The sequence below is a fragment of the Microcebus murinus genome, chromosome 13, assembly GCF_040939455.1.
Source record: "Microcebus murinus isolate Inina chromosome 13, M.murinus_Inina_mat1.0, whole genome shotgun sequence".
Taxonomy (NCBI): domain Eukaryota; kingdom Metazoa; phylum Chordata; class Mammalia; order Primates; family Cheirogaleidae; genus Microcebus; species Microcebus murinus.
In genome coordinates, this window is record NC_134116.1 from 6,292,239 (window position 1) to 6,319,290 (window position 27,052).

General features: G+C 45.5%; 1 protein-coding gene across 2 annotated transcripts in view; it reads right to left on the reverse strand.

The window, feature by feature from the left end:
• SPACA7 (sperm acrosome associated 7) overlaps positions 1-20,962 on the reverse strand; it is a 41,429-nt gene extending 20,467 nt beyond the window's left edge. The window contains exons 1-5 of one of the 2 annotated variants that reach the window (XM_012752038.3): positions 20,764-20,962; positions 12,665-12,721; positions 8,703-8,804; positions 8,212-8,319; positions 6,553-6,645 (exon numbers count right to left, since the gene is read on the reverse strand). In XM_012752038.3, the coding sequence (XP_012607492.1) occupies positions 6,553-6,645; positions 8,212-8,319; positions 8,703-8,804; positions 12,665-12,721; positions 20,764-20,857 (454 nt within the window). In that variant the 5' untranslated portion in view covers positions 20,858-20,962. The remainder of the gene's footprint in view (positions 1-6,552; positions 6,646-8,211; positions 8,320-8,702; positions 8,805-12,664; positions 12,722-20,763) is intronic. The other variant, XM_012752039.3, reaches the window with a different exon arrangement.
• Between the last annotated feature and the right edge of the window lie 6,090 nt (positions 20,963-27,052).

The window sequence follows — 27,052 nt, forward strand, 5'->3', positions numbered from 1 at the left end:
GATGCCATGCACTCACTCTAGCCTGGGCAACAAAGCGAGACTCTGTCTCAAAAAAAAAAAAAAAAAAAAAACGGACAAAAATCTGAACACTCACAAGACACATACAAATTGCCAACAGATAAAAGAAAATGTTGAACATTACTAATCATCAGGGAAATGCAAATCAAAACCACAATGCAATATCATTTCACCCCAGTTAAAATGGCTCTTATCAAAAATACAGGAAATAACAAATGCTGGCGAGGACTGAGAGAGAGGGAAATGAACAATTACATACTAGTTCAGTCCCTGTGGACAACGAACAGTATGGTGGTTTCTCAAAAAGTCAAAAATAGAACTTCCATATGACCCAGCAATCCTACTGCTGGGGTATATATCAAACAAAAAGAAAAAAGGAAATAAGTATATTGAAGAGATATCTGCGCTTCCGTGGTCATCGCAGCACTATTCACTACGGCCAAGATATGGAATCAAACCAAACGTCCATCAGAGGATGAACGGATAAAGAAAATGTGGAAAATACTATCCAGCCACAAAAAAGAAAGAAGTCCTGTCGTTTGCAGGAATGTGGATAGAACTGGAGGTCATTTTGTTAAGTGAAATAAACCAAGCATAGAAAGGCAAGTACCACATCTTCTCACTTATGTGGGAGCTAAAAAATTGACCGGAGAGTAGAACGGTGGTTACTAGAGGCTGAGAAGTGTAGGGGGAAGGGTGGGATGGAAAGAGTTTGGTTAATGTGTACAAGAATACAGTTAGATAGAAGAAATAAGCCCTAGTGTCCAATAGCACAGTAGGTTGACTATAGTTGAAAATATTTTATTGTGTATTTCAAAATAGCTAGAAGATTTGGAATGCTCTCAGTGCAAAGAAATGACAAATATTTGAGGTGATGGATATGCCAATTGCTCTGATTTGATCACTGTATACATGTATCAAAATATCGAATGTATCTTATAAATATGTGCAGCTATTATCTGTCAATAAAAAACCCTGACAAACCAGATAGTAAATGCTATAATAAGGAAAAAGGGAATTGGGAACATTTAAAAAGTTATACGTACAAAGGTAATTAATTACTAGAAAAAAAATATAAACTTTTTTAAATACTCCAATTTTTTTCATAATTTAAAGAATAAGGAATATTTACCCCCCAAAGAAACAGCAAATACAACAAAATATAGATAATTGTTAATATTATGACAGAGTTGTAGCCAATTATCATCAGTCACATAAATAACATAAATTGGCTTAACTCACCCATTAATGTTTTTCAGTTTTCCTTAGAGAGGAAGACCCAAGTATATGCTATTTACTTCAAGTGATACTGAGTGGTTAGGAATAAAGAAATGGAAGGACAGCATTTTGTTTATCCATTCATCTGACAAGGGACCCTTTGGTTGCTTTCACATTTCCGCTATTGCAAATAATGCCACTGTGAACATGGCTGTACAAATGTTTCTTTGAGACCCTGCTTTCAATTCTTTTGGGCAGATATGCAGAAGTGGAATTGCTGGATCTTATAGGAGGTGTATTTTTATTTTTTGAGGGAGAGTCATACTGTCTTCTGCAGTCACGCTGTTCTCTACAGCTCTGTACCATCTTACAGTCCCACTGACGACGCACAAGGCTTCCAATTTGTCTTCATTCTTGCCAATACTTGTACTTTCTATTATTTTATAGTAGCCATCCTAGTGGGTGTGAGGTGGTATCTCCTTGTAGTTTTGATTTGCATTTCCCTAGTGATTTTTGATGTTGAGTTATCTTCTCATGTGCTTATTAGCCATTTGTATCTCTTCTTGGGAGAAATCTCTATTCAAGTCCTTCAACTATATTTAAACCAGGTTGTTTGGTTTCTTGTTGAGTTTGGGGAGTTCTTTATACAGTTTGAATATTAATCTGTTATCAGATATGGTTTGCAAATTACTCAGCCTTAAAAAGGAATGAAATTCTGCCACATGCTACGACAGGGATAAGACTTGAAGGCATTTAAGCCAGTCACAGAAGGATAAATACTGTATGATTCTACTTATATGAGGCACCTGGAATAGTAAATTCAGAGACAGAAAGTGTTAATAGAATGGGGGCTGCCAGGGACTATAGGGATGGCAGAAAGGGAAGTTATTATTTAATGGGCATAGAGTTTCAGTTTGGGGTGATAAGAAGAATTCTGGAGATGGGTAGTGGTGATGGTTGTACAACATAAATGTGTTTAATACCATGGAACTGTACAGTTAAAGGTGGTGTCACAGTATATTTTGTTAATGTGTATTTTAGCACAATCTTGTAAATTAAAGAATAAAAGCAAATGAATCAAACTAAAATTTTAAATGGTAAGCTAAACAACTAAATAAATGGACAAAAATATTTCTTATTGTTTACTGTGAAATCAGAGAAGTAGTGATTTTTATGTTGAAGAAAGTAAAATCCAATTCCTAAAGCATGGAACATGACAAAGAAAGGCTCTTTTTAATACTAAAAGTTAGAATTCACAATGAAGATATAATACTCATGAAATCTATGCACCAAATAACACAGGAATCACATTTATGAAGGAAAACTACAGAAAATTCAAGGAGACATATTCAGAAAAACATTTATAACAGGACAATTTTATATATTGTTCTTAATAAAAGAGATCAAGTGGATAAAGAAGTAAACAGAAAGGACACCTAAATAACATAATCAATAAGGTAGACATTATTAACATACACCAAACTCCCTTTACACCTTGATATTAGAGAACACCTTCTTCTCCAGTGCTCATGAAACATTCACAAAAATTGATGACATACTAGGCAACCATGAGTGAATTTCATGAAGTAGAACTATTACAAATAACACTTTCTGATCACAGTATAGTAAAACTATAAGTTATTAACAAAAACAAAGACAAAATTCCCTGCCACATGGACATTAGAAAACATTTTATTAGGAGACTTTGGGTGAGAAAATATTCGCATGCTATACATCCAATAAAGGGCTGATAACAAGAATCTATCTAGGGCCTTGCTTGGTGGCTCACGCCTGTAATCCTAGCTCTCTGGGAGGCCGAGGTGGGTGGATCACTCAAGGTCAGGAGTTCCAAACCAGCCCGAGCAAGAGCAAGACCCCATTTCTACTATAAATAGAAATTAATTGGCCAACTAATATATATATAGAAAAAATTAGCTGGGCATGAGTGCGCATGCCTGTAGTCCCAGCTACTCGGGAGGCTGAGGCAGGAGGATCGCTTTAGCCCAGGAGTTTGAGTTTGCTGTGAGCTAGGCTGATGCCACGGCACTCACTCTAGCCTGGGCAACACAGCGAGTCTCTGTCTCAAAAAAAAAAAAAATCTATCTAGAACTCAGGAAAATCAGCAAGAAAAAAATCAACCCCATTACAAAGTGGGCAAAGGACATGAACAGAAACTTTTCACAAGAAGAATGGCCAACAAACACATGAAAAAATGCTCACCATCTCTAATCATCAGGGAAATGCAAGTCAAAACCAAAATGAGATATCACTTATCTCCAGTAAGAATGGCGTTTATTAAAAAGTCCCCAAACAACAAATGCTGGTGTGGATGTGGAGAGAGAGGAACCCTCCTACACTGGTGGTGGGACTGCAAACTAGTTCAACCTCTGTGGAAAGTAATGTGGAGATACCTCAAAGAACTAAAAGTAGAACTACCATTTGATCCCCCTACTGGGTATTTACCCAAAAGAAAACAAAATGTTTTATAAAGACACTTATGTGCACATTATGGAAAACATTCATTGGGGATTGGGCAGGTGGGATTGGGGAGGAGGGAATGGGTAAATTCACACCTAATGGGTGCAGTGTGTGATGTCTGGGGGTTGGGCACGCTTGTAGCTCTGACTTAGGTGGTGCAAAGGCAATTTATGTGACCGAAATGTTTGTACCCCCTACAATATTCTGAAATAAAAAAATAAAAAACAAATAAATAAATAAATACCTCAATAAAAAGAGGAAACTCAGGGGAAAAAAGGAATGTACAAACTAAAATGATAGAATTTCTGGGACATAATGATAATAAAACACTATACGTGAGAATTTGCGGACATTTCAAGATGCACAGCACTAAGCACTTGCTGGTAAAATGAAAAAGTAAAGATTTACTCAGGTCTAAGCATTAGAAACAGAGCAGCAAAGTGAACTGTAAAAGAGCATAAAGAGGGAGACATTGGGGGCTAAGTCAGAAATGAATGTGGTGAAGGACGGAACGTAAGGGGCTAATTAATATTTCAAACCCTGGAATGCAGAAAGATTAAAAAGCTAAACAAACCACTAGCTTTCTTGATCAAGAAGAAAGATTCAGCATAAATTTATAAGATAAGAAATTACTAAGGGAAAATAGCAATGAAAACAAATGAAATTTTAAAAATTATGGGATGATTTTAAAGACTTCTATGCAAATACATTTGAAAACCCAGATGAAATGGATAATTTTCTAGTGAAATATCAATGGCCACAATTGACCCCACTTGATTAAGAAACCTAAATGAATCACTTTTGCTAGATGGAATAAAAAAAGTTATAAGGAATTATCCCCAGAAAAAAGCACCACGATAAGAAGGTTTCATAGGACATTTCCAATAAATCTTAAAAGACCAGATGTTTCTGGTGCTTTATAAATTTTCCTAGAGGACCAAAAGAGAATGAAAAAGTGTTCTAATTTTTTCTTATAAAGCAAGAATATAACATAAATATTCTTACATGATAAAGATAGTAAAAAAATACCATACAGACTAATGTCACTTGTGCATTGTATGCAAAAATACTAAGTAAAATACTGGCAAGTAGAATCCAATACCATTTTAAGAGAATAACCAGCATGACCAAGTGAGATTTATTTCAGAAAGGCAAGGATGGTTTAGTATTAGAAAACCATTAATATCAATCATTATGTTAATAGATCTTAATAAATTTGATTATCTCCAAAGATGATTGAAAAGTCTTTCATAAAATATGAGAGAATTAATGGATACTTTCTTTACGAGCTAACGTATGTACAGCTCTATACTAACGCTGGACTCTTACTGCATGTGCACTAGAGGCGTGCCTGCCAAGGTCATGACCAGGCAAGAGTGCCCACTAACTCTGCTACTATTAAACATCATCCTAGACGTATTGCCCTATGCAACTAGGCAAGAGAAATCAATGAGAGGCATAAAAATTGGTAAAGAAGAAGAAAACTATTTCCACTTAATAGATGATAATATAGTGGATCTGGAAAATCCTAGATAATTAACAATAAAACTAAATCAAACAATAAAAGAATTCAATAAGGCAACAGAAAAAATTAACCTACTGAAATCAATAGCCTCTGTATACAAAAGTAAAAACCAGTCAAAGCACACAATGATAGACAAAAATCTTATTTGTAGTAGCACAAAGGAAACTGAATACTTATGAATAAACTTACCATGACAGTGTAGCATCTATATAAGGAAAAATCTTTAAATACTCCCGAAAGATAGAAAATAAGAAGGAACAATGGAAAGATATCACCTCTTCTTACAACAACTCAACATCATAAAGATTTCAGTTTTCCTAAATTATTTACTTATAATGAAAGTAAATTAACTATTTATAGATAATGCAACCCCAATAAAAAATACCAACAAGCTTAAAGAAAAAGAAATTCAACACATTATTTAAAAATGCAAAAATAATCAGGAAAACATCAGAAAAAAATATTAAAAGGGGGAACTAACATATATCCCAGAGGTTAAAATACACTTTAAATAAAACAGTTTGGTGCTTTGGCACCTTAATAGATGAATAGGACAGAGGAATATGATGCATAGCCCACAAAAGATATTCGTGCATATGGAAATTTAGTGTGAAATATGGTAAATGTGACTTTCTATATCATGGGGGCAAAAATGGACATTTCAATAAATTATCCTGGATAACTGGGTAGCCATTTGTAAAAAGATAACACTGAACATGCCCGCACCACACCCAAAGATAAATTCCAAATGCATCATAGATCTAACAGATGAAGTTCTATAAATACTAGAGGGAAACATGGAAAATTCCTCTTTAGCCTAAGTGTAGGGAAAGACTTTCTAGGTATGGCTCAAAAGCTAAAGGGTATACTAGATTGATAATTGTGACTACACAAAATATGAAATTTTTGCATGCAAAAATTATAAACATAGTTAAAATTCAACTGACAAACCCGAAAAAAAATATTTGCAGCATACATACATCTCAAAGTTCTAGTATTTTTTAAATATAAAGAACTCTTAGAAGTAGAGAATAAAAGACCAAAAATCTAGCAGAAAATGAGAAAAGGGCATGAACACAACATTTACAGAAGTGATATAAAAATGATCCTTCATCATATGTGATGTTCAAACTCACTAATAATTAGAGAATTGTGAATAAAAGCAACGCTGAAATACCACTCCTCCCCATAAGACTGGTGAACATTTAAAAGTACAGCACGTCTGGGGAGGCTGCAGGGAGACGCCCCCTCTTCCTCCTGGGTCATGCTCTCTCCCAGGTCTCCCCTGAGCAGGGGTGACCAAGGACAGGTACCTTTGCTGGAGGTTGTCCTTTCGAGGCCAGAAGACAATTGTGAGTCCTGGTCTTTCTCAGAATTCGTGATGTGGAGATTCTCAGCACTGGCTTCTGTAACAAAAACGTGGAAAAAGGGGGGAGGGATTTTCTTGATGACACACTCACAAACATTTGGTAACTTATTTTAGAATGTTAAGCTGAAATGCTACCATTTTCAAGTTTTATTTGAAACGTGCTCTGGAAAGTCAATATGCAAACACAGAGTCAGGCCTCATCTGACTGTGAAAACTGTATCTGAACTCATTCACTCATCTTTTGAGCCAGCCATCCCAGCTCTGAGCATTTACCCTGGAGACACATTTCAGAACATGGAAATACTTCTGCACCAGGCTACTCACTGTGTGCACATTAGTGCATCTCCTGGCTCTGTCTGCGAGACGGCCTAGCGCTGTGACAGCCCCTGACCCAGCTCCGGCTTCCTAAGAACACTTCTTTGGTACCAGAAGCTGGCCACAGGGCCTGGGCCAGGGCAGTGCAAGAGGGGCCTGCAGCGTATGCTGGGGCCAGGAGGCCGGGCGGGGCTCACAGGGGCTGTCACCAGGGCAGTAGAGCCACTGGGAGGGCCCCAAGGCCAAGTCTAATGACAAGGGCACCCAAATCAACAATGGCACTAGTGTTTTACAGCCCATAGAATATAGGAGATATGGATGAACTTGTGTGGATATTGATAAATAACTGAATAAATAAATAAATAGGGGAGAAGGAGCAGCTCTTTCTTAAAGCAGAATCCCTGTTAATGCACAGAGAAGGGTGGCCACTACCCCAACCACCAGGCAGTCTGCACAGTCATTGAGTCAGACAACGTTGGAGGTATTAGAAATATTAGATTTAAGTAGAATCATATTCTTGTTTAAGCTGGGAAAATATCTAGTTCAGTCCTTCCAAACACCAGAGGCTGCTCCCTGGAAAGGACTGTTTGGGGGATGGATGGAAATGCACATTCCTGGGCCCCTGCAGAGATGCTCGAGGGCCTGGACTTTGTATCTAATAAGATCCCCTCCCTGCACGTGACGCACCATCAGGCTTTGGTCCTGCATGTAGGGTGCACCGCAGATGTCCTTCATGTATGTCCTGCGTATGCACATGTGTCCTTTCTCGTTTTTAATCTCTAGGTTAAGAGAACATGTCTCACCCCCATGGAGTTCAAGCTTCTCACCTCTGAGCTTTGGCACACTGGTTGTTCCAGCAAACTCATCTGTTGGAGGGAGGCTTTCCCTCACTCCTGGGGGAGACCCTGGGGGGACACTCTGGCTCCCTTTGCCTGCCCCCCCCCCCCAGGGGAGAAGTGACTTGGCTGAAGGTTTGGGGGAAGGGACCAGGCAGCGCCGTCCTCTCGCTCTGGGCGACTGCCCACCTGTGAGGCAGCACCTCGGCTGTGCCCCCCGGGCTGCGGTTTTCCAGGGGGCTCGACAGGCAGGGGGTGGGGGAGTTGGGGTTCCCCAGCCCGACAGAGACCTGGGAAACTGCCTAACTCTGGTGAAGCAGCCACGTTCTCCACCCAAGCATTTTGCCCTCCACAAAGGAGACCTTTCCGCTGCACCTCCTCACTCCTGTCTCTCCCGTTACGCCTGAACTCAGGCAGGGTCATTGCCAGGGTCATTGCCGGGCTGCATTTACCCTTATTGGAAACTTTGTCCTCATTGCCAGAAGAGAGATGTAAATTTTCTAATAATTCGTGATAATTGTCAGAACTGCCAGCTTGATAATTTTCATCAGTACCAGCATCTTCAATGAAGAACATGGAAAAAAAATGAATAAAAGTTTTCTTGATTACACACTTTCAAACATTTTTGGCCCATATTTTAGTTTACAGTGTTGGGTTGGCATGCTAATACAGTTTTTAAGTTCTCTTTGAAAATGTGCATTGGAAAGTTAATCTGCAAACAGAGTCAGGCGTCATCTGAATGCCTTGAACCCAGCGGTACGGGCCTTGGCAGATGTCGGGTGAACTAATCCTAGGAATTGAAATTTACATCTGGATGCAAAAATCTCAAGAAAATGCTGAACTTCCTGCTGCTAAATGCATTTTCATGTACTGCTTAGAGATTTCTGATACTCAATTCTCCAGTAATACGTGCAATTACAGGGTTAAAGAAGGATATACTTACTTTTCCCCTTGGGTACACTTGTTGTTAATGCTGATTCCATACTTGGTGTTTCAACTAATGTTGATTTATTTGGCTCCAAAATCTCCTGGACTAGAATTTCATCTTGGGAAAAGAACAAGAACACGTTAGAGTCAGCCGTGCGGGGCTGACACCGTTCTCTCAGCGTGCACCTAAGGTGTCTGCGAACTCGGTGAATAGAAACGGGGACTCAAGAAGCTCAGTGGATTTGGGACTTGACCTTCTAGAGAACCTTGTCTGGGGTGGGCAGGCTGCTGTCTCCCCGAGCATGTTTAGAAGAACCGAGACTGTGCGGACACCCTGGACCACAAGCGCGGCCCCCCAGAGGTCCGACGCTGGACCCCTGGCCCAGACGTGGCTGTAACCCTCCGTCCTGCTGGTGGTCATCTGTCCCATCTCTGAGACTCTCCCCACGCTGTCCTCGCGTAGGAATGAGCGTCTCTCCTGATTTCCACAACACAAGGCCTGACTTTCTCCCTTGGTGTCCTTACGACCTCTCCGAGGAAGCTCTTGACACAGAGTCCTGGACTGTGACCGGCAGACCTGGCCCACACCCAGGCTCTGCTCTCACCAGAACTTGACCGTGGACAGGTCCCTTCACGTCTGTGACCCTGAGCTTCCTGTCTGTAAAATGGGCTGTCTATTTGTCTCGTGGGCCTGTGCAGTGCAGAAAGCAATCGACACGGTGCCTGGACACGGAGGAAGCTAAACAAATGGCCGTGGAGACCTGCCACCAACTCTGCAGCGTGAAGGTGCCACCAACCCCCACCAGGCTGCAGTGCTGGACAGCGCAGCCTGCAGCCCCGCGGGCACCAGCCCGTCCTGGTTTGCCTGGGACCCAGGCTTTAGCTCAGGAAGTCCTGCATGCAGAGCCCCTTGGTCCCCAGCAAAGTGGACGCTGGTCGCCCCGGCACTGCTTAAGCAGGACTGGTGAGCACAGGGGAGGAGATCAAAAATGCCACTGGGAACGGAGATGTCACCAACACACATGAGGAAAACGCTTCCTCCGCTGGCTCTTGGTGCCCTACCCAACAGCCACCGCTCCTCCCTCCTCGCCCACAGAACCGGATTCGGGGGGCAAGGCGTGCTCCCTGGGCGCACTTTCAAGCCCCCTGCAGCCGCGTGGCCACAGGACGCGCAGAGGTACGCAGGAGCCCACGGCCCTGCGGGATTTTGCTTCTCCTGATGGAAGAGAAATGGCGAAGCAGCGCCGGGTCTCAGGGGCCGTGCGCATTGTCCAGGGTGTCCACAGCTGCATAGAGTGGCACAGCGGGCACCGGGGACTCGGAGGGGAGGGCTGGATGAAAAACCACCTATGGGCGCCGTGCACACTGCTCAGGTGACGGGCGCACCTCAAGCCCGGACCTCACCGCGCTGCAGCACGGCCACACAACACAGCTGCACCTGCGCCCCAGATCTACTGTAATAGAAAAAGAGAGAAAAGGTGTCTCACTGCGCCCCCCTCCTGCCCTGGAAGTGGGCGAGGTGTCTGTGCTGTGGACGCCATCCACGACCACCGGGCAGGAGCCTGAGGGGTGGCCAGGCTGACCTCGGGGACATGGACCAAAGGACAAGGACCAGGCGCCGCCTCCCTCCTGACTGCTGGTGACCGGGCGCACAGCCCGCGTGGCCGAGCGCCGCCCCTGCCTCCGTCCTGCCCGGCGGCACCGGCGTCCACCTTGAGAGCCCGCTGGCCAGTGGCGCGGAAGCCCCCGGCTTCGGTGTTTTAGGGCCCTGAAAGTCAGGGTGTCGGGGTCGATGTGGGTCTTGAAGAAGAGTGGCTATTCATTTGCACAGTGAGCATGTATTGGGCACCCACTGTGTCCCAGACGCTGCACAGGTCTGGGGGTCAGGATGACCCGGCCTGGGTCCCTGGGCTCTGTCCGCTCAGCCAGCCATGCACAGAGGCGGGATTCCACAGCCTCGACCATGCAGGGTGACAGGGTGACAGGGCACGCCTGAGGGCGGACGGGACCCCTCAGGCAGAGGCAGGCCCTCAGCTGAGCAGTGCGAACAAGTGGGTGCTCCTGGGCGCTGCCCGAACTGCTGGGCCGAGCCCCCCCAGTTTCCCACGACATTGCCGGGTCACTCTTGTCCAGGGGGGCGGGCCGTGCCTGCAGCTCTCCCTCTCTAACAAACCTCGCTTGGGGTCCCAGACCTGGCTCGCGCGAACCAATCTGCTCCACACAGGACGCTGAGAGTGGCCTCGCAGGGACACCAAACTCTGTGAGCTGCAGAGGTCCTGAAAAGTCCTTGGAATGGGTGGGGGACAGCCCAGCTGCCGCAAGACACGCTCCTGCTCGCACTGTTCAAGGGGCAAACACGAGGCAGGAAGCTGGCCCGCTTGCTGCCACCCTGGTCTGGACAATGCCCCAGAGAAGAGCGCCTGAGCTCACAGCTGCTGCTGGGGGCACCCGCCTGCCTCCCGGACACGCTAGGGAAACCCTTTAGGCCAGGCGTCCTCAAACTATGGCCCTCGGGCCACATTCGGTGCTTTTGCCCGTTTGTTTCCTTACTTCAAAATAAGATATGTGCAGTGTGCATAGGAATTTATTCATAGTTTTTTTAAAACTATAGTCTGGCCCTCCAACGGTCTGAGGGACAGTGAACTGGCCCCCTGTTTAAAAAGTGTGAGGACCCTGCTTTAGGCAGTTAAGACTATGGCTAATTTCCTAGGGTTAAATTTTGTTTCTTGAGAGATAAGAGACAAATACAGATAGCTAATGACCAGATCATCCAAAGAACAGACCTGACCACAGCCTGCCACGGCTGGTCGGGAAGCCAGGCGGCGCTTGCCGAGTCAGGCTTGCAGGAAGCCAGAGCACCGCCTCTCTCAGCAACCCAGGGAGGGCGCTGGGACCCTGCAACGACAGCCCCAGCGGCCCCAGCGGCCCGGACCCGGTTAATAGCTGGCAGCTTCCCTAAGTGTTGTCCCTGCTTCCCACTCAGAACCGCCAGTCAACCAGGCAGGCAGGTGGCAGGCACCTGCATTCCACGAGAAAACCTCCCATCTGCGGTTCCTCAGCCTGGAGCCCACCAGGGGCCATGCGGCCACTTCACCCAGGGCACCCATGTGAGCTGGGCAGGACCCATGCTCTGAGTCCCAGCCCTCGGCTTCTAGGACTTCTCTAGGCCTCAGTTTCCCCAAATGTAAAATAAAGGGTTGGACAGAGCCTCGGGCTCTGTCCCTGGGGTAGCCCTGGCTCCGGGGGCACATGCCGGAATGTGACTGGTTCAAATGAAAATGTCCTGGAAAGGCAAAGCACACCCGGATTTTGAAGATTCATTGATAAGAAGACTGAAAATATTAACAATTTGATATTGATTACATGCTGAAATAACCACATTAAATAAAGTATGTTACTGAAATTAGTTTCATCTGCTTCTCTTTAGCATGGCCGCTAGGAAAGGCAAAAGCCCACCGTGGCCGGCTCCTCTGCGCAGCGGGGCCAGGGCGGGAGCTCGGAGGGCTGCGGACGCTCCAGCCCCGCGCCGCAGGGTCTGGGTGCGGGCTGGTCTGGGTGCGGGCTGGGGCAGCGCGCCTGCGGCTCCGACACCCCCAGGGCGTCGTGTGCAGCTGAGGGGCGAGAGCTGGGGCGGCGCAGGGACGGCCGGCACCCGCTGACCAGGCGCTGCCATGCGGGGCGTCTCGAACAGGCGCGCGGGTGTGGGCGCTGCAGTCTACACGGCAGACTCACCCACTCTGAGGAGCTCTCAGGAGCCTTTTACGTCTAACGGTCTACACTTCTGTGTCGCTGCTAATTTCCTGGGGGCGTGCCTCTCGGTGTGGGCGCTGGGGCGGAGGCTCGGGAACGCGGTCTGGCCTCCAGCCCGGTCGGCCCGCCCCGCGGCCACGCGCGGGTCACCTGGAAACGCCCGACAGCAGCCCGCCCTCACATACAGAGATCGGCGAGTCGACACCATGTCCTGAGCGGTTTCCTTACCGAATATTGAGGGAATATCCTGATTTTTCGAACTCGGTGACATTTCAGTAGTTGGACCTAAGGGGGAAATAAGCACCTACAGTTTAACAACGTTTGTTGAATTTGCATTACTTCTCTCTTTACATGGGTATGGCGATGCGGGATGCCTGCCAGTGAGGACTGAACTTTGACCTTTTGTCTCAAGTCCAGATTCCTTTCTAAGAGACTGGTGAGTCAGGCCTCACAAACCACAAAATCTCATTAAGTGGGCTTTTATTAACCCAGCACAGTGTGGCTACTTTCCAACCTGACTTTGATTCAGCGTCACACGAGAGACATCAGACCCCCGTCTTAACTCAAGCCTTCCTCTCTACTGGCTCCAGGTCTTTAGAGAAAGCACGACTCCTTCACCCCATCGCCCACCAAAGAATCCCTGAAACCCACCTATGACTCACAAGCCCCCGCTGCAAGGTGTTCTGCCTTTTCAGGCCAAACCCATGGTTTTACCTGCTATTCCTGTCTCCATGAACATATAAAATCAAACTGTAACCTGGCCGCCTGGGGTGCACTTTCTCAGGACCTCTTGAGACCGTGTTCCACAGGGCCGCAATCACTCACACTGGCTGAGACTAAACCTTTTAAAAGATTTTGGTAGAATTTGTTTTTTCCATCACCAGCAGTGTCTCCCGTGGGGTGGCCACAGGGCAGTCCTCTGGGACTTGGGTTTCTCATCTGCAACATGGGGCAGAGGCACCTGCAGGCTGGCTGAGGGTGTAGGATGATCTGCTCAGGTGCCCTGAGCTTCTAGTCCAGAATCATCCAAGGAATCAAAGCTCTAAGGGTGACTAGGCTCATTTGACTATTTACAGTGAGCAAAGGCAGAGGGACACACACTCCCTTTTGTAAAAACAACACATTTACCTCCTTTATAAACAGTTCCTACAATGAACGCATCTAAAAGTTAGGAAATACGGTTTGGAGAAATGGAGAAAGAGCGTGAGGTGCTGTCTCACTTCATGGTTCTGTTCTGGGAGGCTGGAGGACTCAGAGAGACCGGCCACCCTATTTCTCCTCTTTGGTAAGCGAAGCAATTCCAGGTGGTCCCACTTGCAGATAAGAGGCGGAGTCTGTGGGGTGAACTGACAGTCCAAATGCCAGGCATCCCCAGGATCCGTGGGCTTCTGACCTGTGGTGTCACCGCACGGAGTGACCGGACACTCCTCAATTCTGAGCACTGCTTTCTCCTCGGTGGCATCCACCACTGGTTCCTCCCTTCTGCCGTTCACGCTTTTCCTCATTAAGGTGTGGCTTCTCAGTGTCCCGGCACAGGTCTTTGCTCTGGTCACGGTCGAGGTCAGCCTCTTCCTCCGGCCCCAGGTCGAGGCTCTGGGGCCACCGCACCTTCCCCTTCTGAGCTGCACAGAGCTTTCGGGTGGTGTCTGCAGGAATCTGAAGTTCCTGCACTAAACCAATGACAAAGCTGATTTCCAAATGGTTTTAATGATGGACAATCTGCATACCAATGGACTCATCTGCGCACACGCCACTTAGAACAATGCCGGAAAAATATGTAAAAAGGTCTGTGCTGGTGATGACAATTGCTTCCACTGTGCTGACCTTCGGAAAATGAAACAAACAAAAAGTACAGTTCTCCTCGGAGGAGACATTAATGATCATTAGGAATGGGTACAGCTGCGTCGTGCAAGCACTTTGTTAAAAATATTCTTTTCATTTTGTGTCGGTCCCATAATTATAATGGAAGTATTGTGCAAGTCAGCCAGCAAGCATGTGCAGTGAAGTATTTAGGTTTTGTAGCACCCGCGTGGTCTTTAAAGCGCATTGTCAAGTGTGCCGCTGTGCCGGCTCTCCTGTGCCCCCCCTTACGGGTGGTCTCTGAGCTTTAAGGTGGCTCGGGCCCCCAGGTTGAGATGGCCCTTTGCTCTGTCTCCATGCTTGCATCACGCACACACCGGCCTCCATGAAGGGCTCCCTGTTGAGCTCTGAGATCTTGTTCCAGTTAATTTGGGGCAACAAGGCTGTGACCTCCTCCATCATGAGGACCATGTGGACCACAATCCTTTCTCCCCTGGGGTCAACACCTCCACGTGAAAGAAAGTCATGTCACGTGGTCAAGGCAACTCTCGTGGCCAGTGGCAAAAGTGCCCACTGAGACAGGAGACACTGAGTAGAGCAAGAGACCCCCATGTCCCTTAAGAACATGATGTAGGAACTGTCCTTTAGTTGCTCTTCCGGGCAGGGCAGGCCTTGAGAGTCACCTAAGGTTCTATCTGTCCGGGCAAGGTCAGCTCCTGGGAGGGGGGGGTGGCTGGTTGTCCTCCTGACCAGGGCATGTGGCAGTTCCCATGCACAGGCGAGGGCTGTGAGGGGACAGCTGTGAGCAGAAGCAAGCAGGCCGGAGGTGGTGGCACCAGGTGAAGATGGAGGTCCTAGCCTGTCCCCAACTCTCTAGCCCCAGCACCTTCAGGGAACGCTCCCTTCAGAACACCTCAGAATGAAGTTTCTGCAGAAACATTGGCTTCTTTCATCACATTTCCGGGGCCTGGTGACTGCCGCCCTCCCCACAGGCTCGAGGCCCCGCGGGACCGTCCTTCCCAGCTTGACGCTGGGGATTGTCTCAGGCGGAAGAGAAAGAGTAGGTCCCAGCCCTGGGCCAGCTCCTCTGTGCTGCTCTCAGGAGAAGCCTGGGCCCTGTAGGTGACGGTGAGGACCTGGGGAGTTGGGGCAGGGGCACCCTAGTCAGGCCACTCTTCTTGAGCTCTAGTCTCCATTATGGGGGGCAGGTGGGAGACAGGTGGCTGAGCGGCTGCCTCCCAGGGGGCCAGGGCCAGGGAGCCCACCTGCTCTGTGTGTCTTCTGCCCTCTCTAGGAGCTGTGCCACCATCCCTGTCCCTCAACCAATGGTCAGAACAAAAGGTACAGGTGCCAAGGGCACTTGGGCTCTGCTTAGGTCCTGAGTTGAACCAACCAACTGCAGAAAGACTTCCCGAGACCAGGGGGACGTCTAATGTAGCCTGGGTCTGTCAAAGACTCGCCCTGCCCTGGGTCCCCTGAGATGCTCCCCTGAGCATCTCTGTGACTCTGACCAGCTCTTCGCCTGCCCCTGGGCCCTGTCTTGGCCGCTGTCTCCAGTTTTAGCAAGAATCCCATGGAGTCAGCCTAGTGGAACCCCCCCCCCCAATCCAAGTGGACATCTGGTCAGATTCCTGGTCCGCTTGTCCACCCAGACCCCAGCCCACCCCACTGCTCTCCCCGCGCCTCATGAGATGATCCGGAGCGTCAGTGGCCGAGACCCCCAGATAGGCTCCTCCCAGCCTCCCCTGCCCATTGTTGCCACCTCGGGTCCCCGCTCTGCCCAGCCCTCTGCCTCCTGCCCTGCTCCTGACAGACCTTTCTTTCCTGCTCAGCCCCTCAAATCCCTACAGTCTCCCAGGACTCTGGGAACCCCAAAATCAACTGCCTGAGGCTGGAAAGGAAAAAGGCTAATTGGCAGCAGATGGACTGTCTGGGCTACTCAGGGGACGCTTTGGAGACATAGGTGGCTGCCATCTGCGTCTCCTCAGCCACCTGCTGGCGCTGTGGCCCAGGCAGACAAGGAGATGGTAAAAGTCTCTTTCCCAAATACTGGTCAAAAAAGAAAAGCCCTTATTGAGTAGGTTGCCTCAACTCATCTCATTTTTGTCAGAAGCATAATTCAAATAATAATATAAATTGGAGCTAAACTAATGATTTTTTTATTGCTGTGTTCCTTGATTCGTGGCTAAAATTTTATAATGAAATTATAAGATCTCTGTATCTGTCTACATTCATATGTGTATGTATGTGTTATGTATATGTGACATTTTTCTACCTCTGAATGGTATTACCAAATTAATTTATAAAATTCCTTAGAAGAGTTCTATTCAAACTGGCTTAGAGAAAAGTTAAGTGTTTATATATAAGTTAGAACTCCCAGAAACAGAACTAACCCTAACATTTTTCAAGTTCACATTATCTAGGATGATCTTTGGTAAATAAAGCTATCGAAGATGTTTTTGTTAAGCAAAAACTGTTATGTCTTCAGACTTGTCAGCTGTACATACAGCATAGACATAATTTTGTTCTACTTGGGTCACTAGTCAAATCAGGTTAAACACAGCTAACAGGGAACTTGAGATGATGGTTAGCTTTATTTTGTGTTATAGTATGCCAGCCGAAAAATAGTTTCTAAAATCTTTTTGGCGACTTACAACCTTAGAGTTATGATCATTTAAGTAATAGAGTTTCATTGATAATTTTAAAATAAAATAAACTATTGAACATTCAATATAACCACAAGTTTAAGTTTATAAACTTTTGGCTTCTTATTTCACATGGTACAGAGAGACCAAATATATTTGAGTTTGTTAACAGAGATGTTTTTGCTATGTTGAAAAATTGCTCTGTAGAAAAACATGTCTCTAAAAATTGTAAGATGGTATCTTCATGAAATTTGCTAATCTGCTACAGAATGCTGGCATGTGACACATTATCACAACTGTCTACTTCCTAGCATTCTCTGCAACTGTGATTGACATATGTGATTAAAATTATTAGAAATAACAAGGTGAAGGGAAACAAGTTTGTGTGCAAAGTATTCGAGGAAAGTAGGGTATGTTCTTGATAAGGATGAGGCAAGGTAGGAGGTATGAAGGGTGTGTTTTTTCCTAAGGAAAAACAAAGTAATTTTGTCCTAAGATAGCTTGTTTAATGCAAAACAAAAGATAAAGGACACAAAACCTAAAGATGTAGAGGACCTGTGAGGAAAAAAAGAGGGGAAAGAAAAAAAATCTTCTCTCATGGTCAAGCTAGGCTAAGAGTAAATGGATTTTATTATAAAGTTTTCAAATGAGCTTTAATATTAATAGTTCACCAACTCAGGGCTGGAGTTTGATTTTCTCTCTCTGCTAAAAGGACAAACTTTTCTTGGATTATTGGTTTGTTCTCAATAAGGGATTTGTAAGAAGTTTTTCTTTATCTGTTGAGTAATTTTCCCAAGAAACAACGATTCTGTGTCTTATCAAAATAATTTCCTGTTTCATGTTTTCTTCCTCATGTTTTTGATTACTTAAGAAAACTGAGTCTTCTCAATATTGAAAGAACTAAGGTTTTTTTTTTAACAACTATGTTACTTTCTATGTTTGCTTTTAAAATCTTTTATTGTCATTCACAGCAAATGGATAATTAAATATTGTTTCATAGTAGCTTGTGATTCTATTTAGTTAAGTATTCAAACCTTCAGACATTTTTTGACAACTTCCCCAAACCAAATTCTAAATGAAATCTTTCTGATCTCAAACTAATTTTGAGATTTCCCAGAGGGCCCTGGAAAATATCAAAGAATTTTTTCTCTCACCTTGCAAAAAGACAAAAATGTTAAGCTAACCAGCTTTATTTGATATTTAGCATTATATAAGAAACATTGCCAAATAGGAAGTGATGCTTAACCTTCTTTATATCACATTAATATGGATATATGTTATATATGCTTCAGAAATTGTACGACATTTCTAGAAATTTGTCAAGGTCTTTACTGTCAATGATTGTCCCAGTACAAAATTATCGGTCATAATTTCAGTTATTATTTTGAAATGTTGTATATCACAGAAATAACTAAATTTCCCCATCAATTGCCTTTATAATGGACTCTCATCAGATCTTTAACTATAGCCACTTTGTCTTTGTCCTTCCCAGACAATCACTGTTTTACTCTGATGCTTTCTTGAAAGTGTTTGCAATCAGCTCCAGTCCACAACTTCATGTTCAAGGAGACTCCTGGATGAGCTTGTGATAAATGCCTTGGAACACAGTTTCTGATCGTGCTGAGATCACACCACTCAACTGAGGAAAAACTTCCACAGCTGCCAGCAAGAAACCGGCAGGTTATGGCACTGCCACCCCAGGTCAAGAAGAACAGGAGTGAGAGGATGGTTATAATTTTTGTGAGTTTTTGTTTGGAACATCATTGGTTCTTTAATGTTTTGTTTTCCAGATTCAAAGAACTCTTTTCTTCTCTTTTTTCCTTACACTATCAATAACTTACAGGAATTTTGTAATTATACTTTCATAAACAAAAATGAAATGTTTACATTTTTCTTCTCACCTGATTCCTCCAGAGTTTGGATATTATGATTTTCATGGCCATATGATTGTCTGCATAAGTTAAGTAAGAATCCATTCTCCTTGTAATGGACATAATTGGAAACATCGGTAATGTGACCAAGGCTTTGGCTGCTGGAGTGTGTATTCGAGAATGATACATAAAATCAGATATGACCAGAAAGTTTATAAAGTAAGGTTGGCTTGGCAGCCAATGCACACAACGCCTGCTTGGAAAAACTGTCCTGGAGCCTGGCTTATGGGGTTTGCAGTCCTATAGGTGAGTAAAGGTCACTTTGGGAGGTCCGGGAAACTTGGCATACCTCAAGAACCTTCAGGAAACAGGAATTAGCCCAAATCTTTAGGAACCACAAGAGGAACCTGCTGGCCAGTGCCTGGCTGGGCTTTCTAGCCTTCAAAGGCTTTTAAAAGTCTAATATGGGGTTCCTTATAAAAAACTTACAGCAAAGCAAACTCAATGGTCAGTTGCCATTCTTGCTACACTTTTATAAATCCTTTTTGTACAAAAAAGATTTATTTTTCCAGATAAGCATAATATTACTATGGTTATCTTTGATCAAAAAGGGGGTGATAGAGCAAAATTTTGTGTTTTAATGGAAAACTATAGTGCATACTTATGAGTTATAATCCTATTTATTCTGTTTATTTTTAACATTTTGTTAAACTCCACTTTACTTTCTACTTTGTTATCTACCTGTAAACTGGGCTAGATCCTCAAGTCGTCTAGTTTCCTCCCATGTCTGGCTACAAGTCCCCACACTGATGGCTCCAATTTCCCTCCTACCCTCCTGACTTGGCGTCACTGGAGCTAGAAACTGGCGACTTGGATCCGCCGGCCTGTCTGCGGAAGCCCTTGAGCTGTGCGGGCACTCCCGTGCTCCGCGGGCGTCTCCGGCACCAGCTGCAAACCGCTCCTCCTCCTCACGCCCTCTGAAGGCGCTTTGGGCCCAACGTCTAGAGATCTTCTCAGCTGCCTGCCACTGGATTCAGGACCTGGGTTTCCATCTATAAATCTTTGTTTTTCTTTTCATAGAAATTCCCCTCATTAAATCCCTGACTGCTCGCACCGTCCAGCAAATATCCCCACCAATGGAGACATGGACTTCTAGCATTCAAAGGAAAAAAGAACATGTCTTCTGTCCTTTAGCAAGAGGGAGGACAGACAGACTGTCCTTGGCCTGACTCTGGCTGGCTCCTCTGAGCCTTCTCCGACTAGGTGCTGGCCTCGGGCTCTGTCGTGGCCGCTTTCTCCAGCTGCAGTGAGAACACTGCTGAGTCGGCTTAGCAAAAGCCCCCAGCCTGGCCTGCCCCCCTGACACCTGCTCAAATTCCTGGTCCTCGTAGGAAGAGTTGAGTGGCTCCTCCTACCGCGAAGCTCCACCACAGTAGCCCCCTTTGAATGAGCTCTGCCTTGGCGCCTCATCAAGGTCACCGCCATTTTGTCTTTAACTGGCATTAGCTGCTGTGAGGAATTTTGCTAATTTTGTTAGTGTGATAATGCTGTCTGAGATGTACAAAAACAATGCTTTTGTTACAAGAAAACATTAAACAAGAAATAATAAGACATCTGGGACAGTGCTAAAATGTTCCTGAGATGACAAGTGTGTGTGTGTGTATGTGTGTGTTTGTGTGTGTAAGAACAAGCTGGCAAAATGTGCACAATAACTGAAGCTGGGGATGAACACACGGAAGGGCCCGATATTTTTTCTTTACTTTAGAGTAAGTTACAAAATGTCTATAATAAAAAATTAAAATAAGTAAGTATGTGACTCTCCTGTGGAGTTGTAGGTTTTAAAATGGCTTCCAAGATAGAAAAACTTTTCAGCTTCTCCATTCCCAAACGAATACACAGTAAATTGTGATAGATGGGGAAGAGGGGGTCCCTGGCAGAAGGAGGCTGTCACCCGCCTGCGTGACCCAGGCCTGCGTTTTCCATCTGCCCAACGATCTACTTTGGCCTCTACCTGAAGTCATGTTGACCGGCTGGAGCTCTGCTTCGTGCCAGCAGCACAGCAGGAGGACAAAGCAGAGGGTCCCCGCGCTTCGGTTCGCTGCCATGTTCCCTCCGGCTGAAGGAGAGGCCTCCTCTGAAGGTCTTCAGGCTGCCCAGCTTCAGTCTCCAGGATACTGTGGAATGTCAGGGACCTGTGACATCATGACCAGGAAGTGAGCTGTGTCCTGCCCTGGGGGTGTGGTCGTGTCCAGGCAACTGTGACATCATGTCCAGGAAGTGAGCTGTGTCTTGCCCTGGGGGGGGGGAGGTTGTGGCCACAGGTCTCCTGCCTTCTCTCCCCAAGTCTGGGCAGTTCCAGGACCATGAAGAACAGGGGACTGGAGGCCCCAGGGTCCAGCCTCCCTTCTCCCCTCTTCTCTCTCAGCGTCAGCCCCAATCTCTCCCTGGCAGTTGGACTTTCTCAGCAGGTGGAGAACGTGGCTGCGTCTCCTGTCATCCTCTTCCCAGCGCATATTCCCAGAACTCCTGGAGTCTCCTCCGTCAGCACCAGGGAGAAACCCCAAGGAGTCACTCTGGTCGGCTCATCCCATCCCTGGGCAAATCCCCACGCCCAGGGCTCAGAGTGGGGCAGCCGGTCCAGACTGGGCAGAGGGTGGGGTCCCAGGTGGACAGTCTTCATGTTAATGAATGAACCTGAGGGGGGTTCAATGCTGCCTGCTGCACAGAAAGCCCATTGCTGAGAAAACGAGGATTGTCAAGGAGAAAAGGATTTATTGCAGGAGATGTGTCTACTGGGAGGAGGAGGTATGGATTGACTCAATCCACCTCCCAGATCAACAGGTTCAGGCGGTTTGGCTGGAGGCAAAATGAATAATGCATGAGGAGTGTGAGCATCATTGTGTGTTTGGGGTGGAGTGCAGGGCACACAAGCACAATCAGAAAGCATGCTAGTACATACATCCCATGATAAAACAATGGGGCATATGTCCCTCCCAGGGTGGGGACTTTAGTATTATAATGAGCTAGGGGTTAGCATTGGTTATTCTTTCAGTCTTGTGCGTAGGCTCAGTGGGTCCTTGGGCATAATCTATGGTGGGGTATCGCTTATCTTGCCTTCTTTGGACAAATAGGTGGTGTAAAACTCTAGTTCTCTCCTGGTTGCAAGGAGGTTTGCCATTTCGGGGAGAGAAACTATCAAGAATGCATTAGTACAACAAAACTGCAAAGTTTTGGTTATCAATTCTTACTGAGAGATCTCTATTTTCTGCCTACTTTAAAACTGCATTTACTAAGCTTCTAGGGCTGAAATAAAACTGACTACCAAGGTCACTTAGAGCAGCCAGCCCTAGCCACAAGGTGAACACTGAAAACTCATTTGAAACATGAGGGAACTAAAAACACTATTAACAAAAAAACCACTTTCTTCCTTATGGAGCCTGTTAACACTCACACCGCAGCCCACTGGTCCAGGGGACAAGGAAGTGGTCCTCGGACATGAGACTATCAGTGCCCCTGAGACCTGGTAAGGACCCTAAAGACACTGGCCAGCCAGGGATCTTTGGCTCTTTGATTTTTTGTTGCTGATGTGAGGACCTGAAAGGTTATTTTTGTTTAGATTTTCTTTTTTGTTTAGATTTTCTTCTTGATAGACACAGGAGTAACCAATCTGCCTTAAAGGATGAGGAGGACATTTCAGACCTTTGGAGTGTCCATAAAGACATATCAAGCAAGGCAACACTTGCAGGGACCATGGTGAGTCCAGGTCCCACCCTGAGTTGCTTAGCGGCTTGAATGAGACAGACCCAGGCTCCGCTATTCCAAGTGTGGTCCTAAGAGACTGAGCACACCAGCAGACTCGGACCACGTCTAAGCGTGGAACTTGGTCTGCTCTGTAGCAGTAGGTCCAAGAACAAGGCCTGGGGCTCTGCCATGCTGGGCTGACACAGGCCAAGGAGTTGGGGACCAAGGGCAAAGGATGAGGAACCTGATGGGGCTGAGGACGAGGTCTAGTTGAGGAGAGGGCTCAGAGGAGCCTTGCTGAAGTCTGGTCAAGGAGGGAGTATTGGTCAGGACACCCCCAAGCTTGGTGACTCAGGACGCCAGCATGTACTGCAGCTCACAATCCCCTGGGGGGCTGGATGGTTCTGGCCTGGGCTGGCTCTGTGGGGGTGGATGGTCTCTCTTGGCCTTGCCGAGATGATGCCTAGAGGTCTGGGATGACTGAGACTTCCTCTACGTGGTTACCTGGCCTCCAGCGGGCCTGTGGAGCAGCAAAGACCACGCCCCGCCATGGAAGCCTCTCCTTGTGGGCGTCGTATCTGCCAAAGGTCCAGTGGCCCAAATGCAAGGTGGAGGAGTAGACTGAGTGCTGACCATGGCAGCTGGGTCGGCCTAGTTCACAGAGCTCTGCCAGCCTGGTGCGGAGATTCATTCCGCTGATCAGAAGGATGAGGCTGGGATGTTTGGCACATTTAATCAGTGGCTTTTTGAGATTCTAATTTGAAGATGCTCTCACCAACTCTTGGGAGATTGGTGGCAAAATTTTTCTTCTTTATTTTTTGCTGCCTTTTAGCAAGAATTTTATACATCAGTCCTCTTTGTGTTTGTATTTTCATGCACCATTAAAACCAGAATGGAATTTAACAAATTAATCCATTTTTACCTGTTTCTTTGAATGGAGAATTTAATTCATGCAACTCTGAGGGCTTTTTCCCAGGGTTGCATTTCAGTGGAGAGACTGTCTTCGTCATGTGCAACAGAGATGAGTTCTTGCATCTTCTGAGGCAGAGTTGCAGGGGAAAGAGGGAAGAACTCTTTATAGCTCTTTTGAATAAATGGGCTTTTCTTATTGTCTTAATTTTTGGAAGTGTAAAAATTCAGAAAAATTAAAAGAAAAAAGCAGCAATCACACTTATTTCCATTGTCCAAAATCAACACTGTTAGCATCTTAGAGTATTTGCATTTTTTAATTTTAGAAAAGTCATTTTATTGTTTTTATAAATAGGGTAATAATACATAGATAAATAATTCAAGCAGTGAAAATATAAAAAGATGAAAATCTAAAAATGATCCCCGTTGCCACCATGGGTATCAGGCTGCCATCACTGCAGACGGCTCCCCGCCCCTGTCTGCGTGTATCAGAGGGCGGGAAGATGGACAGAAACAGTGCGAGACTCTCTCCATGCAGCTGTATGTAGACATACAGGTAAACGAGCTGGATAGGAGTAACGCAATAAAAGTGGGAACACAACACATCACTTTTTAAATAAAAATAATTACATTTAATTCACTCAGATTTAACAGAAGAAAAGAAAGCTGAAGCAAAATTGCAGGAACTGATGAGTGTTGCGTTGGTATTTCCTCGCCATAGAGATGCTGGCCAAAGCTCTCTCTGAGGAGAGGAAGAGGGACTATGGAGAAAACTTGGGGATTTGGAGTCAAGGCATTTTCAAATGCGTACATGTTTCCATTTTATACAGGAACAACCAGCTCCATGACCTGACAGATGAGGGCGACTTCACTTTTGCCTCCTTATGGTTTCCTCCTCCCCACTGCCCTTGCTCTATTTGGATTCAAATTAGTTGGCTGGGCTCCATCGCTCACATCTCATTTCCTACACGAAGAACCCTTGGGAATTATACTCCAGGACTTCCTCCCGCTTGGGAATTTAGATCTGCCGACCTCATGCTCTAACAGTCACTTGGTTGACAGTGATAGCAACAAGTCAGCCTTCTGCCCCTCAGAATTTTTGTAATTTTTCACTGTTTTCAACATGGGATGCAGGTATGGAGAGGTCCACGGGGCCGTGATGACTGATGTCCTCTGTGAAGACAAAAAGTGCTCTTCCTTTATCTTGAAATCAAGTTGCTTGATTAGGATTTATCTTGGTATTTCTGTTTTCTATTAAATTTCCCAGGAAGAAGGTATGTTCTTTTGATCTGCAGATTCAAACTTTATTCATTCCAGGAAACTTTCTGTTTTATATCTTTGATGGTGTCATCAGCTCATCTGCCTGGTTCTCTGCCTCAGGGGCACCAATTTTTCTTATATTGGACTTTCTTTGCCTCTCTTCTATATCTGTTAGCTCTTGTCTAATAGCTAAATGACACCATTGTCTTTTTTATCTGTACTCATTGTGTGTGTTACCTGTGGTAATCATTTAATTTCTAGAGATACTTTGTTTCTTACTGTTTTTGTCATTTAAGGTCCTGAATTTGTTGCATCATCTTTATTTTCATCCAATTATAGTGTGTACATGTGCATGTGTGTTTAAAATCTCATCTTTGAGTTTTTCTATAACTTGCTGGTTATTCTACAGCTTCTGTCTTTAAGTTAGGTTGTCTTTCATGTTGTTATTTTGGTCTGTCTTTTACTTGGCATTCCTTTCTGTATTTTTTAGTATGTTTGCATCATTGCTATGTATTTCTTTTCCTCTTGCTGTGCTTGAGCAGGTCTCCCAGATGTTCTAGTTGCTCTGAAAATTGGTCAGCAACTACCTGTGTCTCCTCTAAACTTCTAAAGCCCAGTTTGTTTCCTCTTCACTCTTCTACACTCTGTTCTCAGCAGGACCTTGAGGGCTGCATGCAACAACCTGCCTATAGAGCTCGTGGTGTTGGAGCACGTGGTGAAAGGGGCCCTGCTGGGAGCTGGTCTGCCATCTCCCACTGATATTTTGTTAAATCTAGTGCACCAAGATTTATGCCACCTGACTGAGGGGTCTCACTCCCCTTCCTTGGGGGATAATCCTGGAGCCACGCTTTGTCATACTCAAAGCAAATCACTCTATGATCTAAAGCAATTCCAGATTGCAATGTTCCTGCTATCAAGTCTAATTTTAAAAACGTTTGTTCTCTTAGAAAGAAGTCAAGTTTCAAGTTATAGTTTTCTAGGGTTTGGAAGACTTTATTCATACTCTTTTTAAAGCCTTTTAATTATGAAACCATGATAGAGTCACAGGAAGTTACAAAGAAATGTCTGGGGAGGTTCCATGTGCCCTTCACTCAGTTTAGCCCAGTGCTGACATTTTAAAGAATTACAGCATAATATCACAATACAACAAGGAATGTGTGAGCTGGCGTACACAGATTAGTTTGTTAAATTCCCTTCTGGTTTTTGTTGTATACTAAAAACATGTAAAAAGAAAAAAAGGAGTATCAAGCAAAAAACATTCTAAAATAACACTACAGGTATTCTTCAACTTGTGACTGGGTTTCCTCTTGATAAACCATTCTCAAGTTGAAAATATTGTAAGTCAAAATGCATTTAATACAACCTCACCTACCGAATGTCAGCCTAGCCTGCTTTAATTATGTTCAGACACTTAATGTTAGCCTACAGTTAGGCAAAATCATTTAACACAAGGACGATTTTATAATAAAATGTTGAATACTGCCCACAGATGGGCATCTTGTAGACATGATAAGATGTGAAAAAACAGAACACGATACCCTAAAACACCACAACATGTAGATTACAGGTTGCTTACCCTAGCAAAGGTGTGGCTGGCTGGTCCACTGCTGCTGCCCAGCATGGAGAGAGCATTCTACCACACAGCACTGGTGAGGGAATAGGGCAGCATTCAGAGGGTGGTTTCTGCTGAAAGGGTATCACCTTCATGCCATCATAAACTGTGTGTGTTAATACAACGTGTGCACAGTTCTATGCATCTTATCACACGTTTAGATTTATGTAACTGTTGCGGCAAGTGTACAGCTAGCGTTACAGCTCTTGATGGGGGATAGAACCTAGCGGTACATGGAGTCGGAGACTTTATTCTTCAGGCAGGCTCAACCCAGCAAGTGTTACCCCATCTTCTGATCTTCGGTCTTCTCCACTTCTGATTTCTGATCCCCTTCCTTGTTCTCCTCCTGCTTTTATACCCTTGGTAGGACTCCAAAAGCGTCGAATCAACTGCAAGCTTTAAATCCAATCAGCATCAAGCTTTAAGATCCAATCAGCATCAAGCTTTAACATCCAATCAGCAACAAGCTTTAACATCCAATCAGCAACAGTGGGATTCAAAAATTACCCAATGAGGATCATGCGAGCGGCCAGATGACAGGAGGCTGCCCAGCACTGAGCCGGGTGGGAGAGCGGTCAGCGTCGCAGGGCCCAGAAGCAGGCGGCAGCATGTGGGCCTGGGGTCATTCCAGCACACGGGGCCCCAGCAGCCTGCCCCCCAACCGGCCACGCACAGCGCTGGCCCACGGAGATGCGGAGCGATGGGGAGGCAGCAAGCCGCCCCACATTTTCCGTGTCATAGCCACAAGTGCAGTTAGGACACAGCACTGGTCCACGTC